The sequence below is a fragment of the Poecilia reticulata genome, linkage group LG11, assembly GCF_000633615.1.
Source record: "Poecilia reticulata strain Guanapo linkage group LG11, Guppy_female_1.0+MT, whole genome shotgun sequence".
Taxonomy (NCBI): Eukaryota; Metazoa; Chordata; class Actinopteri; order Cyprinodontiformes; family Poeciliidae; genus Poecilia; species Poecilia reticulata.
Window position 1 is genome coordinate 24,972,682 of NC_024341.1, and position 11,563 is coordinate 24,984,244.

An 11,563-nucleotide genomic window follows, 5' to 3' on the forward strand; every position below is an offset into this window, starting at 1 on the left:
TATATATATATATATATATATATATATGCTCTACCTATGTCATATTTACATTCTATTATTTATGTATATTACATATTTATATATGTAATATGTGAATAATATGTAAATATTGTAATATGTACATATATAGTATAATATATTAATATATTACTTTTTTTCCTTTATACATATTGTCTCATTGAGATTATAAATCTCATTAACAAGACAGAAAAGTTTAACATTTATTCTTAGAATTAAATTTTTTAGTATTTTATTATTTATTAGTATGCACCCAATGTTCTGTACTTTTAGAAGCATATTGAGAGTAAATTTTTGGATTATCAATTTGAAATTGTGCAGAATTCAATCATTTTTGCTAAAATCTGTTTAATTGGGGGAAAGTTGTTTTCTGCTCACATAATAATAATTTCACATAATCATATGTTGCAGTAGAGGCATGTAAACATTGTCATCCAGAAAAAGAAAAAAGAAAACACATTTTCTTTACTATTTTTGATCAAAACTGCTCTTTCTGTACCAGGAGGAAGAAACTGAGGTTCCACCCGCGGCAGCTGTATCCTGCTGCAAAGCAAGGAGAGGTCCAGCGAGTGCTGCTGATGCTGAGTGAGTGGCATACCATAATAAGCACAGTAAAAGAAAAAAACAACATATGTCACAGATATCTGGAAGGGTCATCTGTTTTCAGCCATTAAAACAGTTTGAACCGCTGTTAAACATGCCATAACAGGTTTTTCCGAGCCATCTTTAAACGCACCATGAGCGTAGAGATGCTAACCTCTTTCTTACACCAACCAGAGACATTTTGCTGAGTATTTCTGCATGGTGTGTGTCAGAAACATTACAGTTTTTTCCAAATACTGTAAGTTAAGTAATGATGTTTATGCTAAATGATGCCAGTATGTCATGTTAAGCTAGTTAGCATTAATATTAGCAATAATGCTCATATTGTTACATCCCTTGTTAGCTAGTTAATGCCAGGAATAAACCAAATCTTTCATTACATTCTTTATTTTCTGTACAGAAGTTGTGCTCACTGCTGCTTTCCACATATTTAAAAGAATCTTTATTGCCACAATAGAAAGAGCAAAATGTCAGGGAGGAGACATTAGCCCAGACACCAGGGATGATGATGCAGGTAAGGAGAGATTATTGCATCTGCTGCAGGGAGAAGCCAGGCAGGCATCAGGATAAGTTTATGTCTTTGGTCTGCTGTCCTTTAACCCACCAGAGAGGCTCTTTAAAGCTGCAGTTTGTAACTTTATAGAAAAATATAAGTTTTTAGAGATTTGTTAGAACTCTCACCATGTTGTGACAGATAATCTGTGAAACGATCGATCGCCTCCACCTCCTCCTCCTCCCTGAGCTGGTATCTGAAGAAATGCACCGCTCCTGACTAGAAACAACCAGTCAGGGACAGGAGGAGGGTCTTAGTGCTGTCAGTCAACCTCATGTACTCGCTGCTAAATGTAAATAAAACAACTCGCCGTGACTGGAAAACCTAGCTTTCGCATTCATGACAGGATCTGCTGTTTATGGGCTTTATGGGTGGTGGGGTTTAGCAACGCCCACATGGGCATGATTAACAGCTCTAAGACCCTCCTCCTGGCTCTGATTGGTTGTTTCTAGTTAGCATTGGGAGCTGACACATATAATAGTTGAAAAAAATCGACCTCTGCCTTCTCGCAAACTATAAACCAGTGGTCCCCAAACTATGGCCCGCGGACCGGATCCGGCCCGCCTCCACATTTGGTCCGGCCCCCTGAACAATACCAGAGAGCATTTAGATTTTTTTTCATTTACCGTATTTTCCGGACTATAAGCCGCTTATATGTGGATTTGGCTCTTTAGCAGGAAGTGAATCATTGGAAGTCAAAATTGAAAAAAAAAGAAGAAAGCGCCCATTAAAATGGAATTAGGTAATAGGGAATTGAAATTTGAGAATGTTGTTGATCAGTTAAATAGCATTGAGGGGAAAAAAGAAGATTTATCGTTTTTTAAATAATACTGGGATCATTATGAGAATTTGAGGTATAGATATTAGGATCCAGTAGATGGCAGTAGTGCAACAATAATGAATGCAAGCTGTTGTTGAAATCTAAAGAAGAAGAAGAAGGAAGCGCCCATTTTCATTTAGCACATGCTAGTAGCATACACGAAGGATCAACACTTTTACGTTTTATTGAATTTACCTGTTATGACTCCAATTTTGGGTGTCCGCTAGTTAGTATTATGCTAGTTAGCATAGCCGCTGATGACAGCAGTGTAATGGTTTTCTGTAACGGTAAGTAGTTTCTTTTAGCAGCGAGTACATGAGGATGATTGACAGCGCTAAGACCCGCCTCCTTTCTCTGATTGGTTGTCTCTGGTGCATTTCTTCAGAAGGCAATAGAAGCTCAAGGAGGAAGTCGATGAGATTGATTTTGTAAAAGATTATTATTGCAACAAATATGCAAAAAATCTATTATTTTATAAAATTTACGGCAAAAAGAGCATTAAGTTAATTTGTGTTTCTCTGTCTTCCAGTGGAGGGAATCGATCCAACATACCAGCCTGAGTCTCAGAACCGACGTTCAGCTCTCCACGCTGCAGCCCAGAGAGGCCTGCTGGAGGTCTGCTACATGCTGATACAGGTGCGTAAACGCGGCAGCCTGCTGGTCATCCACAGGTTTCAGCACCCAGCTAACTAACCTCCTGCTGTGGTTTAATGGCGCCAGGCTGGAGCTCAGGTTGATGCCAAAGACAAAGACCTGAGGACTCCTCTGCTGGAAGCTGTAATCAATAATCACGTTGATGTGGCTCGTTACCTGATCCAGAACGGCGCCTGCGTTTATCACATTGTGAGTATCCGTGCTCACATTTCGCATTTACACTGGATTTTTGTTGTTGTTGTTGTGGTTTCAGTCACTTTGTTTGTGTTTCTTTACCAGGAGGAGGATGGATACACTGGCCTCCACCACGCAGCCAAGCTGGGGAACCTGGAAATAGTTAATATGCTTCTGGAGACCGGCCAGGTGGATGTAAATGCTCAGGTGGGAGCAGAACTACAATCATTAACCTCAGTCACAAGATCTTTTTATTTATAGTGGATATYTAAAAAAATATAAGGTTATTAAAGCACCTTCCACACTCATTTGCAATTATTATTCACATCAATGTATCGAAATCCAACTTATACAGGAGCAGTGCTTTGCAAAATTGATTTTTAAGCTTTACGCCACGTTATGTGTTGCTCTGATTCTTTCATGCATGTTTGAGAAATCCTTTAATCTCCATGGCAACCACTCAGCAAACACCTGGGTGGACGTAGCCCCGCCTTCGAGGTGCTGCTCCTCCTTCACTCAGCTCCTTCAGACTAGCCAGTATCAATTAGCAAACACTTGGTGGAATTGCGCTGAGCTCGTTATCTGAGCTAATTCTCAGAGAGACGCTGGTAAAAAAAAAAAAACTTTATAAAAGGGTTAATAGAGGAGCCATGTTGTGATGAAGGCAGAGTTTTTAAAGAGACAGTGACTCAATTTCAAGGCCTTAAATAACAAAGGCAAATTTCTTTAAGTCATGTTTGACAAATATAGCATTTTTATAACAACTGAAGTCAACACAGTGCCTGGAAAATACATAAAACTGCCCTTTAACGTTTATTTCTTCATTAATAAACTTTAAAGTACCGTGAATCCAACAGATTACTATCTAATATTTCAGAAATTTGATATAAACACAAACGGGTTTGGTTCTCCAATTTCAGGACAACGGTGGTTGGACACCGATCATCTGGGCTGCAGAGCACAAACACGTTCAAGTGATCAAATCGTTGCTGAACAGAGGAGCCGACGTCTCTATTAAAGACAAGGTGAGTGTTTAAAAAATAAAGTTTGTTTTTAAATGAGAAACTCAATGTGTGAGAGCCTCAGCTGGTGTTTAAAGGCAACATAAGATGGATTTTCTGCTTGAATTTTTATGATTTCTTTGGCACTTTAGTATAAAACAGAATTACTTGCTTCCCAAAAAATATCTAATTTCCATTTAACCCTTTCATGCATAGCGGTCACTGCAGTAAAGGTCATTTTCTTGTGGATTTTTATGGTATAAATACACACACACCACTGAAGTGGGCACTAGTGCATCATGCCAACTACTGGCCATCAGCTGCAACTGCAAGGAGATTTTGTTAAATCCAATATGGCGGACAGACGAAAAAGCCTGTCGACCAACTCAGGAAAACCCGGTCCCTCCTTCTGTTGTAGACGACTGTAGAAGGTAAAAGGAATATTGTGACATCAAGTAACCCATCCATCCATTTTCTTTCACCCTTGTCCCTCAGTGGGGTCGGGAGGGTTGCTGGTGCCTATCTCCAGCTAACGTTCCGGGCGAGGGGCGGGGTCACCCTGGACAGGTCGCCAGTCTGTCGCAGGGCAACACAGAGACACACAGGACAAACAACCATGCACACACACACTCACACCTAGGGGCAATTTGGAGAGGCCAATTAACCTAACAGTCATGTTTTTGGACTGTGGGAGGAAACCGGAGTACCCGGAGAAAACCCACCATGCACAGGGAGAACTTTTCTTTTTTTTTTTTTACAAAAAACTTTTTCCACCTTTTTTATGCCCTAAGAAAATCACAAACACTTTAGAAAAAAATCCTGCCATAAATGATGATAGTTCATGCCTGAAGGGGTTAAGTTCCTAACATTGGGAGGTTTGGATTCCTGGATATCGGTGGATAAGCTCTTTGCTGTGCTGCAGGAGCTGAACGTGTGTCTCCACTGGGCGGCGTACGCCGGAAACATCGACATCGCAGAGCTGGTGTTGAACTCCGGCTGCTCCCTCGCCTCGGTTAACGTGCATGGAGACACGCCGCTGCACATCGCCGCCAGAGAGGGATACCTGGAGTGTGTGACGTGAGTTCACATAATGCAACCAGCGATTATTCTCACCATTAACTGGCACATTCTGCAGACTTTTTATCGTCGTCACATCGTAGCGATAATCTGTTGACTATTTTTTTGGATTAACAGATTAATGTCCAGATATAAAAAAGTGTGAAATAGGAGATTTGTTGTGTTTTTTTTTACAGAAATTGAAACAAGTGAAGCTAAAACAATTCCACTTCATTTTGTTTTTTTTCATCATAGGTGTAAATGTTTACATATGTTTTTATAATTTTGGCTTAATTGCTGCTCTGATTGTGTTGTTTCTTCAGCCAAGGAACTTTTTTTAAGTCTATTTAATCTAGTTAAGGATTAATGGATTACTAAATTAGTTTGACAATTATTTCAATAGTTGATTAATAACGATTAATCATTTCAGCCCTACTAATTGGTATGTTAATCGGTTTTGATAAAGAGACATGCAGCATATCTCCTTTGGCATCTTATTTCAATAATTGATTAATCACAAATCGAGATCTAATGTTGCTCCAACTATCAGGATAAACATGATTAAAAAAAATAAACAATTTGTCAGTTTATTTAATATAAAAACGTAAATGTTGACTGAAATGTTATTTCTAATTTTATTTTACAATTCTGAAAGCTAAGAGTTTTTTTAATCTTAAATGCAAAGTGTATATGTATACATTTTGCAGCTTTGACTTAATTACTGCTCTGATTGTGTTGTTCTTTCAGCAACACAATCTCTCTTTAGTCCAGTTAACGATTAATTGATTACTAAATTAGCTTGCCAATTATTTCAATAATCGATTAATCACGAATGTTACTCCAACTATCTGGGTAAATATTGACTCCAAAAGAAACAATCTGTGGGATTATTAGATGTGAAAACAATTAACAATTAATCAGTTTCTAAATTAGTTGTGGATTACTTCAATAATCGATTAATCGTGATTAATCGATGCAGCCTCACACTTTAAACTTGAACTTTTCTTGCTTTCTGCAGGTTGTTTTTGTCGAGAGGTGCGGACATCGACATCATGAACAGGGAGGGCGACACGCCGCTCAGCCTCGCCCGGCCCGACACGCCCGTCTGGGTTTCGCTACAGATCAACAGGAAGCTGCGCAGAGGAATCACCAACCGGCTGATCCGGACAGAGCGAATCATCTGCAGGTTTGTTCCCTCCCAGCTTCACGGAGTTTTCTGCTCTTCGCTCGTTGAACGACGATTTGTTGTCGGTCGCAGCGACGTGGCGCAGGGCTACGAAAACATACCGATCCCCTGCGTGAACGCCGTGGACGACGAAGGATGTCCGTCGGATTATAAATACGTTTCTGAAAACTGCGAGACGTCAGCAATGAACATAGATCGAAATATCACACACTTACAGGTGATCTCATTTTATTTTACATTCATGTTGTATAAAAAAAATTGATTTTGGGGGGGTTTTGCTTTAATAAACACAAAGTTTCCTTCTACTTTTGGTGTTTGTAGCATTGTAGCTGCACTGACGACTGCTCTTCCAGTAACTGCCTCTGCGGGCAGCTGAGCATCCGCTGCTGGTATGACAAGGTAAACACCTGCTGTAGCATCTCAGGAATTATCCTTTATTACTTAAACACACATTTTATAAAACTAAACAGTAAAACTATGCTGCTGTTTGGACTGTTTCAAGCTAGTTTTGGTATCTTCTCTCATCTTACTTTCTGTTTTTAATGCGGTACTAAAAGTTTTACGTCAGATTAAATGTGAAACTTTATCTGATTGAATTATTTTATGTTTTTTTTCTCATTTCTGTCTGCAGGATCAACGGCTGCTTCAGGAATTCAACAAAATCGAACCTCCTCTCATCTTTGAATGCAACATGGCGTGTTCGTGTTATCGGACATGCAAGAACAGAGTCGTCCAAGCAGGAATAAAGTAACTACCACAGATTACAGATTATTAATCTACAGGGTTTCTGTCAAACAGATTATTTAAGCAGCAGCATGTTGACTGTTTTCAGTAGTTTAAGGAAAACCAGAAAACATTTAAAGTATTTTACACATCTGGATAATTTTGAAAAACTGAAAACTCAGATTCAGATTAATGTCCCAAGTAAGAAGAAAATTATCTTTTCTACTTTCTTTCTTTGATTCTTTTTCCTTTATTTTCTTTGTTTTATGCTTTTATTCTTATATTATTTGTTTCTATGTTTTGTCAGATTTTCTCTTTTTTTCTTTGTTTCTTTTCTCTTTGATCCTTTCTTTTATTTGTTTTTCTTTTTGGCTTTTTTCTTTATTTTTCCCATATCTTTCTTTCCTTTCTTATTTTTTCAGATTCTTTCCTTTACTTTCTTTTGTTCTTTCATTAGTTCATTATTTTTTTCTCTTTGGTTTTCTTTTTCTTTGCGTCTTTGTTTCTTTGATTGTTTCTTTTTTGCTTCATTTTTCTATTTCTTTGTTTTTATTTTAGCTTTTTTCTTTTCTTCTTTGCTTTTCTTTTTCTATTCCTTTCTTTCTTTGTTTCTTTTTTCGACAGTGACTTTTGTTTATTGATTGATTCATCCGTCCATCCATAACTCCATCAGTCTGTCCTTCAATCTTTAACCATCTGTCCATCCACCCACCCATCCACCGCTTAGTGTTTTTTGTTTTCACAGATTCTGTTTGTTTTTCTTGTTGTTTTTTTTTTACTCTTTACAAACATTAACATCTAAACCAGAAAAGAAATGTATACTTGGAAAACGTGCAGAAGACTCAAAAGGAGACAGATGACCTCTGACCTCTTGCTTCTCAGAGTCCGCCTGCAGCTGTACAGGACGGAGAAGATGGGCTGGGGAGTCCGAGCGATGCAGGACATTCCTCAGGGCAGCTTCATCTGCGAGTACGAGAAGCGTTCACGACTCGTCTGCCGTCCTGCTCTGCAGAACGTAACGAAACGTTTTTCCTCTTCAAACTCAGATATGTGGGAGAGCTGATCTCTGACGCCGAGGCTGATGTTCGAGAAGACGACTCCTACTTGTTTGACCTCGACAACAAGGTAAACCAGACGGAGAAAAAATATTTTTAATGAAAATAAAAGAAGCCTGACCCTTATTTTGTTATAGAGTTGACCTGAATAAATAGAAACGGATGGAAACTCAAGAAGTGCATCCATTTAAAAAAAGAATCCAAAAATGTAATCTTTAAAAAAACAACAATTCAATTAATTGATTAAATCAAGTTCTATAATCTCAAGAGATTTGCTTTTGCAATCCCAATTTATGTTTTTTCCTCTGAAGGACGGGGAGGTTTACTGCATAGACGCACGTTACTACGGCAACATCAGCCGCTTCATCAACCACTTGTGTGACCCAAACCTCATCCCGGTGCGCGTGTTCATGCTGCATCAGGACCTGCGCTTCCCTCGCATCGCCTTCTTCAGCTCTAGAGACATCCTGAGTGGACAGGAACTGGGGTGAGACGACGATTTACGGCCTTTTCACTTCCCTGACGAGTATTAAGAACGACACGCCAGGGCCGTTTAGATCAAAGAAAATAAAGTAATCTTTTGCCAAAAAATTTCAGAAATTTTCTGGACAAAACAAGAGGTTGAAATGTCAAAAACTTGTCCGAATTTTTTTTCTCAGAAATGAAAAAAATTAACATTTCTGAAATTGAAAAGTAGAAAAATTGCTAGAAAAAAACATGGAAATTTTATGAGTTTCAAAAGAAATTTCCATGTTTTTTCTCGAAATTTTTTAAGATGTAGCTCAAAATTTGAGTTTTTTCTAGCAAATTTTACACTTATAAAATATTTCAGGACAAAGCATGAAAATTTCTGATATTACAGTCAAATTTTTTTGGATTTTTCTTTAGCAAATTTTCAACTATTGAAAATAATAAACATCCACATTTCTTTCTTTTCTTTTTTTCTGGCTAATTTTCTACTTTTCAAACTCACAAATTTCCAAGTTTTTCCTAGAATATTTCTAATCACAAAACTTCATATTTATTTAGCAAATTTTTGACTTTTCAAACTCAAGAATTTCCATGTTTTTCCTCAAACATTTGTGATTAATCTCAAAATGTTCTTTTTTTATTCTTTTATCATTTCCTATTTTGAAACTCAGAAATGTACAAGTTTTTTCTAGAAAATTTCTTAAATTAATCTCAAAGTTTCAGTTTTTCTAGCAACTTTTAAATGTTTCAAACTCTTTTTTTTAGGGTTTTTTTTCCTCAAATTTTTCCGAGATTAATCTGAAAATCTCTGAGTTTTTTCTAGCAAATTTTTGACTCTTCAAACTCAGAAATGTTCACGTTTTTCTCTTGAAAATGTCCCAGATTAGTCTCAAACTTTCCTTTTCTATTCCTTTTGTTTCTTGTTTTTTGGTAGGAATGTAATTCTGCTTTATGTATATCTCTACGATGTCCGTAAGACGCCGTCGTAAATAAGTGACGTTTGTCTTCAGGTTTGACTACGGCGACCGCTTCTGGGACATTAAGAGCAAGTACTTCACGTGCCAGTGTGGGTCGGAGAAGTGTAAGCACTCTGCAGAGGCCATCGCTCTGGAGCAGAGCAGGCTGGCCCGGATGGACGCCTGCTCGGAATCGGGAGCCGATTGCGGGATGGCCTTCATGGGAAACTCTTAAAACACTTAAGCCACCGGGCCTTCGGATCAAACCCTGCTACGTTTACATGTGCACACAGTCGACTGTAGAAGTGGGGCCTTGCCGGTTTTGTGGTGCTGTCATGTTTTACATTTTCCTAAAGCTGTCACTTTATTACGTTCGCTATTGCAGAAATCATAACCTTTACATTTTAAAGGACCAGACTTTAAACGGTTTTACAAAATCTACAGCTCTCACGATAGTTGTGTGTGTAGTCATGTTGGTGTTGCAGAAAAATATACCAGAAACAAACGTTTGTGCTGGAGGCCTTCATTACCCGCTCATTTATATGTGAAAGTCTTTTATATCCACACTCTTCCTGTTGTGCCAACCAACTCAAGGCTTTGTGGCAAAAACATGAACATCAACTGAAGGCCTTTCTGGACTCATAAAGGAACTTATTGTGTCCGTTTGTGGATGGATGCTTGTGGTAGTTTAATTGTCTGTATTATTTTTTATACATGTTGTTTCTTCTGTCACTTGTAGTGAAATAAAACGGCAAAAGAGTTTATTTTTGACATTTTGTTATTGTATACTGTCAGCAGGGGGCGTTAGAATTATCTTTTGACAGGCTGGATAAGGTTAGAGATGTGTTAATTGGAAAGATGTCTCACTCTGAGTCATTATCATTATTGCGGTTTTTCATACACATTTAAAACAAAATCGGATCAGATGCATCAGGGATGTCCAAAGTGTGGCCCGGGGACCAATTGTGACCTGAGAAAATACTTTTTTCGGACCCCCGATCACAAATCAAGAAGAGTAAAAAATTTTGCCATTAAAATAGAAAGCAAATGATTACCCCAAGAATTTTGAAATTGTTTTTCCTTTTAATAAGGTAACAATTGAAACAGGTTTTTATGTTTATGGATTTAGATTTAATAAAAAAGTTTGTTACTGTTGACACGCTTCTATGGAGTTGGATTAGTGCCAAAATTCTGACTTTAATTTGAAACTTTTTATCAGAATTAAAAAAAAATTTCCTCAGAATTTTGGTTTTAATCACAAAGTTAAATAAAATTTTTTTCAGAGTTATAAGATTAAAATCACAATTCTTTTTTCTATTCCTCCCACCCCCTAATACTCCTGTGTAAACAATTCAGATTAAGAAATCAGTTAATGGTCAATAATATCGCTTCTGTGGCTTATGTTCAGTCTCCATGGTAACCAGAGTAACCATGGAGACTAAACTTATTTTTTTCGGAATTCTAATATGAAAGTCGTAATTCTTATTTAATTGTTTTCTTGCCATAATCCTCCTCAGAAAGGACTCGATTAAGAAGTCCGTGAATGGACACCAATGTTTTTTCTCTCACTCATGTTCAGTTTCCATGGTAACCGTGTTTGGTTAGCCTCCAAATTGAGCAATCTGACCACAGCTTTCTAATTTTTTTTGTAGTCCACAACCTCAAAACTCAACTTTTTAGAATTTTAAGACTAAAGTCATGTTTCTTGTTTTCTTTTTTAATTAAAAAAAATATTTATTATTGAATTTTACATGTGGGCTGCACACTGCCGCAGTTGGTAGAGCTGTTGCCTTGCAGCAAGAAGGTTCTGGGAGTTCGATTCCCGGCCCTGGTCATTCTGCATGGAGTTTACATGTTCTCCCTGTGCATGCATGGGCTTTCTCCGGGTACTCCGGTTTCCTCCCACAGTCCAAAAACATGACTGTCAGGTTAATTGGCCTCTCCAAATTGTCCCTAGGTGTGAATGTGTGTGTGCATGGTTGTTTGTGTGTCTCTGTGTTGCCCTGCGACAGACTGGCGACCTGTCCAGGGTGACCCCGCCTCTCGCCAGGAACGTTAGCTGGAGAGGCACCAGCAACCGACCCCACTAAGGGATAAGGGTGTAAAGAAAATGGATTGATTTTACATGTATTGTTTTCTTGCCATAATCTTCCTCTGAATACTGATCCGTATTCAGTTTCCATGGTAACAATGTTTAATTGGTCTCCAAATACAACTTTCTAATTTTAACAGCGCAAACACTGTCACAAAATTCAGTCAGTTAATTAAATTAAACAGAAGAGGTCCTCGTATT

The 11,563-nt window shown here is 38.0% G+C and overlaps 1 protein-coding gene across 3 annotated transcripts in view; it reads left to right on the top strand.

Moving 5' to 3' along the window:
- Window positions 1–10,034, top strand: part of ehmt2 (euchromatic histone-lysine N-methyltransferase 2) — an 18,775-nt gene extending 8,741 nt beyond the window's left edge. For all 3 annotated transcript variants that reach the window (XM_008422759.1, XM_017307281.1, XM_008422760.1), the window contains exons 15-28: window positions 521–603; window positions 2,524–2,630; window positions 2,715–2,837; window positions 2,928–3,029; window positions 3,743–3,847; window positions 4,746–4,900; window positions 5,898–6,065; window positions 6,138–6,282; window positions 6,387–6,464; window positions 6,697–6,812; window positions 7,671–7,757; window positions 7,835–7,913; window positions 8,155–8,330; window positions 9,325–10,034. In XM_008422759.1, coding sequence (XP_008420981.1) covers window positions 521–603; window positions 2,524–2,630; window positions 2,715–2,837; window positions 2,928–3,029; window positions 3,743–3,847; window positions 4,746–4,900; window positions 5,898–6,065; window positions 6,138–6,282; window positions 6,387–6,464; window positions 6,697–6,812; window positions 7,671–7,757; window positions 7,835–7,913; window positions 8,155–8,330; window positions 9,325–9,505 — 1,705 coding nt within the window. In that variant the 3' untranslated portion in view covers window positions 9,506–10,034. The remainder of the gene's footprint in view (window positions 1–520; window positions 604–2,523; window positions 2,631–2,714; window positions 2,838–2,927; window positions 3,030–3,742; window positions 3,848–4,745; window positions 4,901–5,897; window positions 6,066–6,137; window positions 6,283–6,386; window positions 6,465–6,696; window positions 6,813–7,670; window positions 7,758–7,834; window positions 7,914–8,154; window positions 8,331–9,324) is intronic.
- The last annotated feature ends 1,529 nt before the right edge of the window (window positions 10,035–11,563 follow it).